This window comes from Mesocricetus auratus, unplaced genomic scaffold (genome assembly GCF_017639785.1).
Source record: "Mesocricetus auratus isolate SY011 unplaced genomic scaffold, BCM_Maur_2.0 Super-Scaffold_15014, whole genome shotgun sequence".
Classification (NCBI taxonomy): Eukaryota; Metazoa; Chordata; class Mammalia; order Rodentia; family Cricetidae; genus Mesocricetus; species Mesocricetus auratus.
Window position 1 is genome coordinate 58,797,033 of NW_024429186.1, and position 16,606 is coordinate 58,813,638.

Below are 16,606 nucleotides of genomic sequence, written 5' to 3' on the forward strand. Positions count from 1 at the left end.
GTTTTAATATATTTTATTTAATATAGGGTTTTAATTAATAGGCACATGTGAATTGTAAATTGACTGAGTGAAGTTATTGAATTTTCATATTGCAGCAAAGATGTACATTATTAGTGTGTCAATTCTTCTTTTTCCCACATCTTAGTTCTTGAAACCCACTCAATTGAACTTAAGCCTCTAAGATATAAGACTGACATCAAGAAATCTCCTCAGAGAATGGCTTACCATGTCATTTTCTTCAGGGTTAATATTTTCTAGCCTAGAAAAAAGGGACACAGAAAGCCTGATCAGTAGCATTTCCTTAGTGCAGCAAAATGAGTTCGCTTTTTAAATCTTTAGAACCTCAAGTAATTTCATTCGACTAGTCTTTAGAGTCAACCATGACACTGAACATATTAAAGTGGCACCTGCTCGACTCCGTCTTCCAATAATGCTCTCTATCTTCTGCTCTGACTTCAGACTGTTAAGTTATTAATGTTTACTGCTATATATGACTACAAGGATCAATTGTTCATATGTGTTTAGATGAAGAAAGTTCCCCAGTGATAGAAGCATTCTTTTTCATCATGATATTTATTCCTATTCTTTCAATTCTGATCAGAAACTATTTCCTTTTTTTTTGGACACTATCACAAGTAAAAACAAAGCAAACATTTTTATTACGAAGTTTAACTACAGTCCCTCAAAAACAACAACAAATAATTACACTAAATTAAATCTGAAAATCTACTGCTGAACCAGTTATACACACTGAATACACAAACTGACTAAAATTGAACTATACTTTAGATGAATGTTTTTTTCCTTTTTCATATTTATGGAATCATCCAAGTGAAAGAGAAATAATTTATCTCTTCATAAATGCTTTTGATAATGCTTGTTAATAATAATTATCACGTTTACTGAAATGCTTGTTAATATGGATGAACTGAATATATGTGCTAATAGAAAAGACATTCTAAGTAATATATTTTAGAAAACAGAATGTAGGCAATGATTAAATTAAGTAAATTAGAGGACAAACTGTGATGGATAGTAGTACATGACAGAGATTTAAAAATAATTAGAATTATTTTTAAATTGTACTAAAAAGTTTCCAGATAAATTTCCTGTCTCATGAGGTTCTCTGCATATCTGCACTTTGGGGATTTAAGATTTACCACAAAAACCATCATACTAAAAAAATATACAATTGATAAATATGCTACATAATTGCTCCAAATGTCACAATTTGGGTAAATCTCACTACAATCGTGGAAAAAGTAGTTGTTTTTAAACATAGTGATTTAACAGAAAAACACATAAGCAGAAAATGCTGCATACTATGACTCAACAGTAAGGTCTAGTCACCCTAATTATATAATACAGCAGCTTTCCAGTGACTTGTAGCTGCTTCCATTCAAATCTCCAGAACGGCAAATATTCTTGTCTTTTATAGTTTCTCCAAAATAAATTGCATCTTCAGACACACTACTTAATAAAAGCATGTTCAACAAAAATTTGGAAGTAGACACTAGTTCTGTACTCATTTCGAAAGCATAGAATTCTTGCACTATTGTCACAATGAAAGTACTTGAATGTTGGTAGAATTTGTCTTCACTTACTGGTTAGCTAAATAAAATTTTTAAAGGGATCACATGCTGTAAAACATCTTAGTATTAAAATTTTGCAGGTGAAACCAAACTAAAAGCCGATCACTATTAGTTTCCAGGGATAAAAATCAGTGTATTTAAAATTTCCATAAAATTAAAATGTGAAAGGATAGATGATAATCAAACATTTAGTTTGGTAGACATAGTAATCTTTAAAAGATTTTGATAGTTACAGTATTAAGCTTGCAGTTTTAGTTCCCATCAAATAAAAATAATAACATATGAATGTTACCTAATTCATATATCTGAGAAAATCAACAGAATACAATGCATGTGGATTTCTATGTAATGCTTATAAGTTATTTTGAGCTATGTCAAAATGAAAAATTGTTACTTTAAGAAAAGGAAGATAAAGAGTTCAAATGTTATGAATGGGCAACTCTTCACATTTTAGAAACAGCTGAAATAAATGAATTTAGTCTAGTATTAAAATGCGCAACTAGCAACAAACAATTTTTAAGTTAACACTGATTTCTTATCAAAGACTAAATAATTATCAGGCATGTAAGCTTATCGCTCAGACTTTAAAGAATTTATGTGATCAATCCCAAAATAATATGCAGTGATTTTTAATTTGCTAGTAATTAAACTTGAAATGTTTTAGAGAGCCTTATGTGTTAGCTCTAATATGCTAAGTAATCACTTTGCTTTTTGTTCTCATTTTTGTTTATTATTATTTTTTATTATTACTACTTATTATTACTCATAATTAATCTCAGAACAGCTTGAGATTTAAAATTTTGTATATGTCATGCATAATATAAACTTATAAAAAAGAGAAAAGACTGCTGCTATTTCTCTTTTGCTTATAAAGTCTTGGGTAGGGCTTTATCACAGACATCAAATGTTAATGCCATATTATTATCTCAAACTAAATAGAACAGAAATCTGTAGTGTTACGTTTTACTCTTTTAGCTTTTTAGCCTTTTCAAGGGACCAACCACCTAGCTCCCAAATAACTATGCACGAAGGCTTAGTCTTAGTTATGAATGCCTGGCCTTAGCTTGGCTTGTTGCTAGCCAGCTTTTCTTATCTTTAACTATCCCATCTAGCTTTTGCCCCTGGGCTTTTCCTGTTCTCTTACTTCTGTAAACCCTACTCTTAACTGTGTATTGCTGTGTGGCTGGATGGTTGGCCCCTGACTACCTCCTCTCCTTGTTCTCTTGCTGCTCCTCCTTCCTTGTTTCTACTTCTATTTCTTTTCTCTGCCTGCCAGCCCCGACTAGCCTTGCTCCTGCCTCACTATTGGCCACTCAACTCTTTACTAAGACCACCAGATGTTCTAGACAGGGACATTAACACAGTTCCACAGAGATAAACAAATGCAGCATCAACAAAAGTCATACACCTAAAAATAATATTCCCCAAGAGGAATCAGTAAATATTTTCTGTTAGGAGGCACGCACTAAATATATTTGGATTATCTTAGTCTTTTTTTTACCTCCTCAATCTTGCCTTTGTAATGCTAAAACATTTATAGCATTAAAACAAATGGGCAAGAGAAGGGATGTAGCTGGGTTTTAATAAAACTTTATTTACAGAAATAGGTGACAGATTGCATGTATAACATAATCATTGTCTCTCCCTGAAACAGAGTATTAAAAACTGAGACCAGTTTTTAATATTAGTACATTAGAAGATGGAAGTCAGTATATTTAACATAATTTTCTGAATTGGGTCATCTATTATCTTGCTAAATATGAAGTAAGAAATGAACAACATTATTTTCAGAAAATCATACTGAGGCCTTCACTTCAACAAGTAAACCATGAACTGTGTCATTTACTGTCACACCAAAATTAGACATTCTATCTTTTCAAAAGAAATAATATAAAGCAACTACATAAAATATATAAGGCCTTCGATTTTACATAAAAATGATCTTAGGCTGGTAAAAGTTATTAGAAGCATATATAAAATAACAGAAATTTCTGATTTAATTAAAGGTTTAAAGTAATGGGTGATATTATATAAATATAGCCCGTAAACAATAGACTATCTCTCACTAATATAGGGCTTGCAAGAAGACAAAAAAATCTTAGCCATTTATAAACTCATAATAATGCCTACTGCAGTGTAACTTAACATAGTTATGATAATTAGTTAAGAATTTTGCTGAAGTAAATGTTCATGGGCTCAAGTTTCAATTGATTTCCTATACAATGCAAATTCTAACTAACAACTTTGCAATCTAAGTGAAAAACCCATGCATGAAATGTCACATTTCTGGAGTTATCCCTTGGTCCATCAACATTATCTTTTTTCTTTTCTAAAAGTTAGTCCAAGAGTAAGAAACAAAGCAATGACATAAGATAATAACAAGTTTGTAATCCAAAAATATAAAACAAACAAACAAAAAACATTTGGGTCCAGTAAAACATTCTGTAGATATAACTGATTTTAAAACATATTTAGGGAGGTAAAGGTACTAGAATAACTACATGATTCTGTAATAAAAGAAAAGTTGGAGGATTAATACATGATTTTAAGGCATAAAAGAGTCAGAAATTAAGAGTATATAACACTGCCAAAGAGGTAGACATATATAGATGGGACAACAAAATTTAATCTACATGCATATGACAAACTTATGTTTGATAGAAGCACAAAGAAAACCCTGGTGCAATTATAGGCTTTGCATTCTATGGCAATGGAGTGAGTGTCAATACACAGAAGAACAACAAATAAAAATGGACCATGTATTTTCATGGTTTGACATAGAAATCTTTCCCATAGGATCATGTTTTGAGTGCTTGTTTGCCAGATGGTTTGCAGTGGCTATGGAGCGATGTGTGTGTGTGGAGGTGGGTTACAGGCTCAAGTAGAGCATTTGGGACAGAACATGAAAGGCTATACACTAAGCCCCTGTTCCTAATACTTTCTGAGGCCTGATCTACAGCAAAGGGACTGGCACTGCCAAATGCTCTTACTTCCATGGAATAAACCACTCCAGCATGCCTTTTCTTTATCATCAAAGTACTGAAATCTACTGAACTGTGGGTCAACACAAACTCTTCCCTTCTTTTTTAAATGAATTTTATTTATATTAGAAACAATCTTATTTTACTTATCAATCCCAGTTCCTTCTCCCTCTCATCCTCCCATACCCCCCACCAACCCCCCATCTCATCCTCCATCCACTCCCCAGGAAGGGTGAGGCCTTCCATGAGGGATCATCAAAATCTGTCAAGTCATTTGGGGCAGGGTCTAGGCCCTCCCCTGTGTATCTAGGCTAAGAGAGTATCCCTCCATGGGAAATGGGCTCCCAAAGTCCATTTGTGCACTAGGGATACATCTTGGTGCCACTGCCAGAGGTCCCAGAGACTGCCCAGTGCTCCTAGCTGACAACCATGTTCAGGGGGCTTGGTTTGATCCTATATAGGTTCCCACTTGCTCAGGTCAGCCGTTTCTGTGGGTTTTCCCCAAACTCTTTTTTTCTTAAAATGACTCTATTAGGTATTGTGGTCAAAGAAACATAAAGATCAGTGGAGATCTGGTGCAGAGGAGTAGGTTTGTCACGGTGATGAACTTACCATGAGGTTGTTAGGCTTTTGGAACTACTTTGTGGGAGGAATATACAAGAGTTTAAAGATATAAACTATAGCAACCCAAGAATTATGTAAGTATTATTTAATGAGTATTTCCGGTAGGAATATAAAGACATCTCTGAGAGAAATGCATGCAGTAGAATCTTAGCTTGTGAGCTTTCAGCTAGAACAGGACTCAACTGGCAACTGAACCAATATGCCATTTTTGTTACCACTGGGCAAAGAATTATGTCTGAGCAGGTCCTGAAAATCAGAGTAAAAAGAATTAAAAATATAGGACTAATTATTTGATGAAGAAAATATCAAGATGGCATAAAAGTCAGCCCACTGCATAGTTATTGCTGTCTACTTTTTGTGGGTTTATTGTAAAACTCATGAGAAAGGAGTTGAAAAACACAATTTGGCCAGAAAATGAGCTCCCATGGGACAAGGCTGGGGATGGGGGCATTTAAAGGTACAAAGTAGATCAGACTAAGTAGGCAATGTTATTAAATAGATTAGCATTGTTAGTAATGCTGAGTGCTTTCCACTAGAGTAGTAAGAAAGGTACTTTATGCAAAGATGGTATCCAAAAAAGAAGACTCAGAGGTACTCTGCTCGAACTGAGTTTCTTAGAAAACCTGGGTCTCATTAAGCAGATCTTGGCTTGCCTAGACTCACTATATAGACCAGGCTGTCTCAAATTTACCAAGATCCACCAGCCTTTGCCACTGGAATTATAGGATTAAAGACATATACCACCATGCCTAGGTCTAGGTAACTTGTGTCTCAAGTTCACTGCCCAATCAGTCACAGGTCTAAGTAGGCTGGCAACAGAACTTGGTGTCTTCCACATGATGCCGGTTTTGCAAACATTCAGAATGTATGAGTTATGGGGTCCTTGAGTATTGTGCAAGTCTTTCCTCGGAACTGAAATAATCCTTCCTGGAGGGAGGCACAAAAAACTTGTGAAGTCAATGAGACTTACAGAATTTATAGATCCACTCCTGAAGGCTTTATAAGCATTAATGACTGTTAGGGAGAGGAGATTCTCAGACAAGCTGAACTACAAGCAAGTTGTACAGACAGCTCTAGGGGTGTAGCTTCTGGAAGGCATTACCCATGCTGAGGGGGGCTTTTTAGTTATGTAGCTGCCTTTGAGTCACCCATGTTCTTTTATGCTCATAATCAACTCAATGAAACTGACTGGTTCACTAAGCAAGACAGGTGGAATTGTTTCTTTGGTCATATCTCCTAGGAAAAATTACAAACCCTAAAGTGTGGATCAAGATTTCTGAGATAGCTTGGGAAGCTAAGACATGTGGGACTCCACTGCACTCCTTGTAATAAGCCTCTATGGAGCTCATATGAAAACCTATGTTTACAAAGCCACTTATAGGCCGGGCGTCAGTGGCTCACACCTTTAATCCCATCACTCGGGATGCAGGGGCAGGCGGATCTCTGTGAGTTTGAGGCCAGCCTGGTCTATAGAGCGAGTTTCAGGACAGCCTCCAAAACAATACAGAGAAACTCTGTCTCAAAAAACCAGATAACAAAACAAAGTCACTTATAACAGAGAACCCAAAATGTTAGAGATTACAGAAACATTGGAGATCTACAAAAGAAAGTTGTAGCACTGAATGCAGACAGCCCAACAAAGAGGCCACATGTGTTGCTAACTGAAGGACTACTGTGATGATTAATATTGTGTGTGGACATAACAGAATCTAGCATCGCCTGAAAGACGAGCCTCTATGAATGTTATAAGGGCTTTTCTAGACAGGCTTAACTGAGGTCATATGAACCAGCCTAAATGTGCCCTGTTCATGACTATGAAGTTTCTTGCTGAATAAGAAGAGAAAGTGAGGTGAACATCAGCATTTATCTTTCTCTACTGGTTGACTGTCTTAAGCTCTTACCACCACACTTCTGCCAGCACTATAGACTGTATCCTATCACACTGTGTGTCAAATAAAGCGCTCCATCTTTAAGTGGTTTTGTCAAGCATTTCCTTCACAGCAATGAGTTAAGTAGCTAAAACAACCATAAAGATGGATCAAGTCATGCCCGTTGGAATTCATATCATGAGAGCACATGCCCCAAGTGCCAAACACAGAGCTTCAGAATTTAACATCTGTGCAGCTGGGTATAAGTCTTGTTTTACTCCAGTCTACTCTTGTCATTCTCTTGATCCTTTCTTTTGGAATGAGAATATTTGTCTGCTGCCACTGTGAATTGTAATTCTGAACCAAATAACAATTTACATTATGTAGGCCCTATTTTATATATTTGATGGATCAGTGACTGAGTCCCAGAAACCCTACGTGATTTGATCAAACAATAGGTAATTAGCTAGGAAGCAACAAATCTAAGCTTTGAGGACACAACACCAGATCCAGAATTGTTGTTCTTACTTCTATTTCTTCTCAAATAAACCTGTATGTAGCAATAGCATGAACTTTATGAAATTAATTTTACAAATAAATATGCCACAAGAACGTATCTTTGTAGATAACTAGTTTCGTATCTAAACACAAAAACGAAAAGACAATGTTTGGAATAAGGTTGGTTTTCTTATCGGTTAAGATGGTGAATTGAGTATACAAAAAACATATAAGCATTACTAATAAACAGAGAATACAAATGACAGCCTCAATGAGAAATCTTGTCCTACTCAAAAGTAAAAAACAAAAAATTGTTAAGTGAGAATTTATAAAAATGTGGGCTCATATACTCTTGGTAGAAACATAAATCAATATATCACTTATAGAGGAAAATAGTGAAGAATCTAAAATAATAGAACTACTATATGAACAAGCTATCTACTTTTCAGTATATATACAAAGAAAATGAAATCAGTATATCAAAGATAACTATATTACTTTGTTTATTAAGGAATTATTCACAATAGCCAAGATATACAATACCTGAGGTATTTAATAGTAGCTAAATGAATAAAAAGTATCATTCAGGCTGTTACTCAGCTTTCTGACAGTGTGACTAAATACATGAGAAAAATCAATTTATTAGAGCCTAAGGTTTATCTTAGCCACCATTTCAGAGATTTCAGATCAAGGTCATATAGCTCTACTGAGTTTGAACTCCAGAGAGGCAGTCCATGACAACAAAGGACTGCTGACCTTGTAGTAACAAAGAAGTAAAGACAGAGAGAGGAAGGAATTGAGATCCCAACATTCCCTTTGGTGGCATACTCCCTAGTGACCTAATCTTCCAATAATCCATAGCTCTGGAAGGTTTCATCACCTCCCAATACTGCCACAGGATGGAAACCAGTCCTTTAACACGGATGTCTTTGGGAGGAGACAATTAAGATCCAAAGAATATCACAGCCGTAAAGAAAATGTTTGATCCCTAGGACCTATGGAGTGGAAGGGGAGAATCAATTCCTAAACGTTGTCTTCTGACCATCATACAGGTGTGGCAGCATGAACAAAACTATACATACTCCACACATTCTACTACACTTCCCACCTCAACACAAATAAATTAGTAAGTATTCTTAAAATAACAAGAAAGTAGATTATACAGAAAAAAATTGAATAGTACTTCTAGAATTTCTAAATATGGTCTTATTTACCAAATTGAATCAACTGAGTGATCAAAAAAGCAGCCTCTTAGACTCCATTGTATCGAATAAATACCATTTAAAATAATAGTAATGATTTCCAGACATGACAGGCGGGACACACATATGGACACACAGCGACTGTGGCAGCATGCACAGGGCCAGCACAGGTTCAAGCCAGATGGGGCTGCCACTGAGAAGGAGACACAGACATGAGCTCCCATCCCTAACCACGGTGGACACGAAGTCAAAGCACCAATATATTAAAAACAAACAAATAACTTGATTCTAAGGGGAGTGATGAGAAGAGTCACATGGGAAAGTTGGGTAAGTACAATGACAACAGAACTCTAAAGAAGTAACTATACTGACAGCATGAATTTCCATTTTCTTTAGAAAAATCTGATTATCATCCTTGTCAGGCAGGCTACAACCATGCCCAAATTTTAGAAAATTGTCATAGGGGTATGAATTATCTTTGTGCAATAACAAGAATCAGTAACACAGGTGACTACTTAGCCAGCACGAAAATCCATATACTTTATTATAACACACAATTTTAAAAGTATACTCACATTTTTAGTGGCATTTCCATATGTTTCACACGTGCAATTGCTTCATCTCTCTCCTCAAGGGCTAACTGCAGTCTGCACATAATAGCTTCATCACGTTCTCGCTGTGCAAAATACACTTCTTCAACCAAAGCTACAGAACAAGTGAACATATAATCAATTAAGAAATAAAGAAAAATGCATACATAAATGCAAAAAGTAACCCTACTATTAAGGAATATTTACCTAATTAAAATACTACCAATTAATGACTTGAGAAAGCATTTTAAGTAACTACTGCAAAACGAAGATATTTAGCATGTGTAAAAGGACAAAAAGTTAAGTAACGTAGCTTTCAAAAAAGGAGTTTATTTTTAAAAAATGAGATTTGGGGCTGGAGAGATGGTTCAGTGGTTAAAGAGCACTGATTGATCTTCTAAAAGGCCCAGGTTCAATTCTCAGCACCCACATGGCAGCTAACAACTGTCTGTAACCCCAAAGATCTGACGCCCTCAAGCAAGCATACATGCAGGCAAAGCACCAAAACAAATAAAATAAATTTTAAAAATGAGACTCATAAATGTTGCAATTATACATGTATATCTACAGCATATGAAGAACAAATTATTAAAATATTAAGTATGTCCTTATTGTAATTTAGAAAATCTTTGTTATATTAAAGACATCCATACACACAAGTGCAAAAGAAAACACATAGAAATACTGACTGCGGTATCCTCTGTAACAATAAGAATTAAAAATCACCCAAATGTGATCAATACAAACAGGAAAGGACACATTCAGAAAGAATTGCCACCTGGCTATTGAATTAACTATGGGAGGCAGACAAACAGAAATAACATAGCAGTTACAAACTAAAGCAACTCTTGCATTTATGCATATGCACAACAGGACAGCAGTTCAATGAGTGCAATAATGATTTAACATTATACATTCACAGAACAAGAAGCACCTTTGAAGCAGATTAAATTTTGAATGGCATCTCTTATTGTATTGAGAACTCTGATATTATCTGAAACTGACTTTTCTTAAGTATAATTTTTAAGATCTTGCAAATACCTTAAAATATTATAAAATGTTCTTAAATACCGATAGCTATCCTAAATTTTATTTAAACAGTCAAACCATAGCATAAACTTAGAAAATATGTAAAATATCCTTTAATTTAAAAAATAACAGGCTCATGCCACAGTTGTTATAAATTAAATAGAGCTGTTCAAGAGAGCTACTGGTTTACTTAAATTAACAATGGTAGTAAAGAAGCATCTTGAGGAGAAACAACCAACACATTACTAAACCAGAATAACTCCTAACTACATTTGTCCTTATACCCACAGATCAGTGTAGTCATTACTCCTCATAAAACATTTCTCCGTAACAGAGACCAATTCAGTAAACCACAGTTGTGGGTCCCATTCTTAGCTGATACAACTCCTACAGCTCAGGGAACACTGTGAGAAGAGGGACAGAATGACTGCAAAACTCGAAAGAATGGAGTTCGCTGTGAGACTGTGTATCCTGGGAATGCCAGAAACAATGCCCCCCCAAATCTCACCAACGTGGCTGCCTAAGTTCAAATAAAAAGACATCTGCATTTGAAGGGATAAATCCACAGCCAGTAAAGGTAACTAAAAGGGAATGGGAAGGAAACTCTTCAAACAATGGAAGACTAGTAAAAAGAGGGAAGCATAAAAACTGAAGGTAAAACAACAGAAATGGTAAATATTAGAGCGAACATAATAAAATATTCCTGAGTTCCATTAAATAGTTTCGTAGCTGAAAACAAAAACTTCAACATTGGTGGGAGTTTCAGTGAAAGGAAATTTAATGTATTAAAAAACAGACTATCTCATGACAGAAACTCCAAGTACCCAACAGTTGTTCAGTCCACGAGGCTGGGATGTCTTAGCTGGTCTTCAGGATAAGATGAAATCCAAAAGAAGTAGGCTCTAATATCAGCAAGGATTGTCTCAGCAGCAAGAGTGAATGAAAGCACACAAAAGCAAAGAGATTCCTTCTTCCATGTCCTTTGAGATAGGCTGCCACCAAAGGGTGTGGCTCTGATTTAGGATAGGTCTTCAGATATCAAATGATCAGACAGACAGGTTGGGTCTTCCCATTTCACATAATACAATCAAGAAAAATCCTTCACAGATGTGGCCAGCTACTTGGGTTTTAGTTGACTCCAGGTGTAGTCAACCTGATAAGCCAAATTAACCACAAGTCCATACTTCATCAATGTGACAACAATCATATCCCTATGTCATTTTTAATTTCCCCAAATGAAAACAATAACCTGTTTATAATTATACTTAACATAACACACACATTTTCAAATACATTATGTATTTTAGACTAGATGTTAAATTCCTTTGAGGGACATTCTTCAGTATCTTATAATTTAAATAAGGTAACAACTGATGTCTCAATTGATAAAGACAGAGAGGGAGAAAACAGTTATCTGCTTAATATGTATATATCTATGCACAAACACATTCATATCACAGAAACAGGTGTCAATTTTAATCCTCAATTCTGCCCCTGGTCACATGGCCTTAGCTGATCATTATAACCACTATCCTCTACTACCCATTTTGCATTTCTTGTACCCTCAGCAAGCACCTCAGCATGTCTTGGAACATTTCTTGGCGAGGTAACCCATACCTTCATTCCAGAAGGCTATGAACCATTTGTCATCCTGACTCCATGGGGTTGTTTTAGTTTCCCACTGACTTTATAATCACAGGACGTGGTAGCAACAAGAGATGCCATAAGGGACCTTCTCTACTCCAAACACAATCTTCTTACCTCCAATCTGATCCCTGCTGATCTGGATGAAATGACTCTACCTAACACTGCTATGCTCTTTTTTATTTTTTTTAGCTTGTTGGCTTAAGAGCATAAGCAGCCCAAATAGGTAATGGGGAAGCCTGAACTTCCATTTCAAAGGAATGTTTGTTGTGGCTCCTGGCAGGAACATCCCCCCTTATGGAATCAAACTTCTAGATCAGCACAATTTCAGGTCGTGAGAACAGAAAGCAAACATTTTTCTGGTGGGTAACTAGGGGTGATAGCAAGTAGAACCAATCCCTTTCGTGCCCCTTGATTCCTGGACCTATGGATCCCAGCCATGGGAGAAACTGTACCATCTAGTGAATGAACATTTAAAGATTATACTACTTCTACAGTATTTTACCACAACCCTCTAGGCTACTGACAGCTAATTGACACTGTAACTGTCTTCAAAAGGCCATTCTATGGTTCTATCATGTCATCTGCTTCAAGTTCGTGGAGAACATGGTAAAGCCAGTGAGTTCCATGAGCTTAGGCCCACTGTTGCACTTCATTGGCTGTGAAGTAAGATCCTTGGTCAGAAGCAATACTGTATGAAATACTGTGACCATGGATAAGCAATTCTGTAGGGCAATAGGTGGTAGTTTTGGTAGGAAATTACAAGCAGGGATGACAAATCCATAATAAGAATACGTATCTACTCCAGTACGGACAAAGCAATGTCCATTCCATGAAGGAAAGGGTCCAGTGTAATAACTCTATCACCAGGTCGCTGGCTGCTCACCTAGGGAATGATGCCATATCAGGGGCTCAGTGTTGGTCTCTGCTGTAGGAAGATCTGATACTCGGCAGCAGCTATAGCCAGGTCAGCATCAGTGAGTGGAAGTCCACGTTGTCAAGCCCATGCATTCTCTCCACTTCTGCCACCACGGCCACTGTATTCATGGGCAACTCAAGTAATGGCAGAGATGGCTGGTAAAAGGGCTGATTGTCCACCTAACAAGTCACTCTGTCTACTTGATTACTGAACTCCTCCACAGCTGAAAATGAGCATCTACATTGGTATACAAGTATCTTTATCTCCTTTGCCCATTTGGAAAGATCTATCCACATCCTTCACTAGATCGTTCTCACGAATTTTCCACAATCCTGCTCTTTCAAGTGCCTGACAATCCATTAATCCACTGGCTACAGACCATCAATCTGTGAATTGCACATCTGGACATTTCTCCTTCCAAACAAAACGTACGACCATGTACACTGTCCAAACTTCTGTCCGCTGTGACAATTTCCCTTCGCAGTGTCTTTCAAGGTTGTTCCTGAAAGGGGTTGTAATGCTGTAGCCAACATAAATGGAGATGCTTGAATTAGAGAATGATAACAATCAAGAATAGGATATGACTACAAGGTAAATGGCATAAATAATACATGGCACACAGCAGGCAGAAGAAATGAGGCTGGTATACTGACTGGTCACCTCAGGGAATGGTGTCATATCAGGGGCTCAGTGTTGGCTGGGGGGGGTCACCACAACATGAGTAACTGTATAAATGGGTTGCAGCATTAGGGAGGTTGAGAAACACTTTGTTCACATCATCACCTAAGCACCCCCTTTTTCACCTGTTGCATAGCTGGCCTTATTTATATTATTCTGCTACCATGAATCAAGTCATCACGCAATTCTGACAGAAACTTCTATTCAGGAGGTAGTATCCCAAAATATTTGCTTTCCCTCCTAATACTAAACAACTGTCTTCCCATAACCATGACCCTTAATAGCCTAGAAAAACAAAACACTGTCTTATATGATATAGAAGCAGTGTGGCATATGACAAGATGTTTTATCATCACTTTCCTGAAGTTCAGCAACATTATTTTCACAAATATCTGAAACTATTTTAGTCATAGATATTGAAAGTATATAAAAGGACTGTAATACAACCACTTGTGGTTGCTTTTAAATTAGACAAAAAGTTCTTGATCAAATAAATGAGTCAAGAGGATCTTAAACAAATAATACTTCAATTCCACTACTGTCAAAACATTTAACAGACATACTCATAATATGACTTAGTTCCAAAGCAATTAAAATGTGATTTAGAGGTTGAAAAGTCAGCTTAGGAGTTAAGAGTGCTTGTTGCTCTTGCAAAGGACCTGGGTTTGGTTCCCAACACCCACATAGCGAGCTTATAACCATCCAAAACTCCATTTCCAGGGGATCCAATCCCTACTTCTGACGTCTGTGGGCACCAGGCATGCATATAGTGCACATATATTGTGCATGGAAAAACAGTCAAACACATATCTTGGGGAAGTCCTGTTATTTGCCTGTTATTTGTCAATAAAGCACTGTCTGGCCAATAGGGAATGTAGATAGGAGGGACTAGGAGTCCAGGAGGATTCTGGGAAGGAGAAACAAGAGAGTTCGACATGTGAAGCCATGGGGTAGGAAGCCCGGAACTATTCTCCAGTAAGAGACATACTTAGATTAACAATTATGGGTTAATTACTTAAGTCAGAGCTAGCCAGTAAGAAACAAGCAAGGCCAACAGCTTCATAATTAATATAGCCTCCTGTGTGTTTATTTGGGACTGATGCGGATCAAGAACCAGGCGGGCGGGAAGGCTTCTCTCAAAGAAAAAGCTTCTCTTTACACACATAAAATAAGCAAATCTAAAAAAATGTGATTTTGATTTTGACAATTTACATATACAAATAAATTAAAAATTCCTCCTTTTCAATATAAGGCAAAATAAGAAATAGAGGCAAAAGAAAACTTATTCACAGCTCATTACAAGCAGTATACCATGATGACACAGTTCATACAAACTACTATGCTATTCTAATTTTCTCCATTATAAACTACTTGCAATATATAAGCCAGACAGGATGTATAATGCTGATGAAATCACAAATCAGCACACATATATCACATTACCCTAAATATTGTGGGATACTTTTAGTATAGAAAAGAAAATACTGATTACATTTTAAATGCCAACAGATTTCCTACTGAAACTTTCTTAATTCTATAAATAAAGTATGACCAGATATTTATGAAATTTAAGTTATTCATTTAGAGAATATGTTTTTTATATAGCTCAAGGTGGACTTAAATTCATGTTTCCCTGTATGTGTCAACAACACAGATAGCTCATGTACAGCATGATGTACTTCATATTACATCTGGTGGCACATGATAAAAAAAGAAAGAATGTCTACCCATCTCTATGAATAAAGCTAAAAATGCTTATTTGGTCCTATATGATTAATAGAACTAGGTTTAAATTTATAAGACTATTTAAAAAATCCAAGTATCTGTATCTGTATTTGAAGATTAACATGTAGATATTTGAATGTTAAATTTAAAATGCTCCAAACACATATACATGCCACATTCAAAATCTGGTAATGAGCCTAGAGAGATGGCTAATCAGATAAGAACATTTTCTGTTTTTTCAGAGGACCAAGGATTGGTTCCCAGCATTCACATTAGGTAGTTCAGATTGACCTGAACTCCAGTTCCTGGGAATCTGATGCTCTCTTCTGGTCTATGAGAGGGGACACGGACACACACACACACACACACACACACACACACACAGACACACACACACACACACACAATGCACAGACATAAATGTAGGGAAAATATACACAAATATAATTTTTAAAAATTAAAACTGGTAATATGATTAATAAGAAATATATTCAAAATTAAGGCATTATTGAGTGGTCATTTAAAAATGCCTCTTAGGTTACATGTGAATTTAGGAGTTTATAATCACACAATTCTTTGTAGAATTCTGCACTTTCAAAGGATCAATATGCAACTCTCAAATATTTTTAGTAAAGAAAACTTAATTGTAAACACTGAGCTTTTCCAAGGTAGATGACTATTACAAAGTTCACTAGAAAATCAATATAGCATTTTAGTTGGAATTTGCTCATTAAACACCCACAGCTCTAATGCAAATTATGATGGAATGAATAAAGCAAATACGCATGCTTCTTTCTTTTTATTAAATGTAAAATCTACTGTTAATTGCATCTCGTATGTCATACAAACTTTTCTCCTTAACTATTAAATAGAAGCTTTAACAAAAGTCATTAGAGATTCTTTCTTTGACTTGAATAAATTTCAATATTTGTTCAGTAAAGGTTCACAGCAGTTAAATTACATTAACAAATATTATTAGCTACTATGTAAGCCAACCAAGTAAAATACTTATATTGTAGGTAAAACAAATCATTGGGTGTTTACAATAATATTTGGATATCTCCATTTTTAAACATGGTTATCAAATACCCTATAATTCTTACTCAAATGAGGAAGATTCAGAGAGGATCACCCTCACCCACCACTACCAAATACTCAAATTTGTTTAGTAAGCTAATTGTTTTCTAATATGGGCAAGAGTAAATATGAAGAAGCTGAACCATACTAAGTATGAGTTTATTGAGTCAAAGCAGAGT

The 16,606-nt window shown here is 35.9% G+C and overlaps 1 protein-coding gene across 10 annotated transcripts in view; it reads right to left on the reverse strand.

Annotated features, from left to right (window-relative positions):
- The window catches only part of Mipol1 (mirror-image polydactyly 1), a 258,732-nt gene that overhangs the window by 154,865 nt on the left and 87,261 nt on the right, over positions 1-16,606 (reverse strand). For all 10 annotated transcript variants that reach the window (XM_013120827.3, XM_040743048.1, XM_040743050.1 and 7 more), the window contains 2 exons: positions 9,341-9,470; positions 226-259 (listed from right to left, as the gene is read on the reverse strand). In XM_013120827.3, coding sequence (XP_012976281.3) covers positions 226-259; positions 9,341-9,470 — 164 coding nt within the window. The remainder of the gene's footprint in view (positions 1-225; positions 260-9,340; positions 9,471-16,606) is intronic.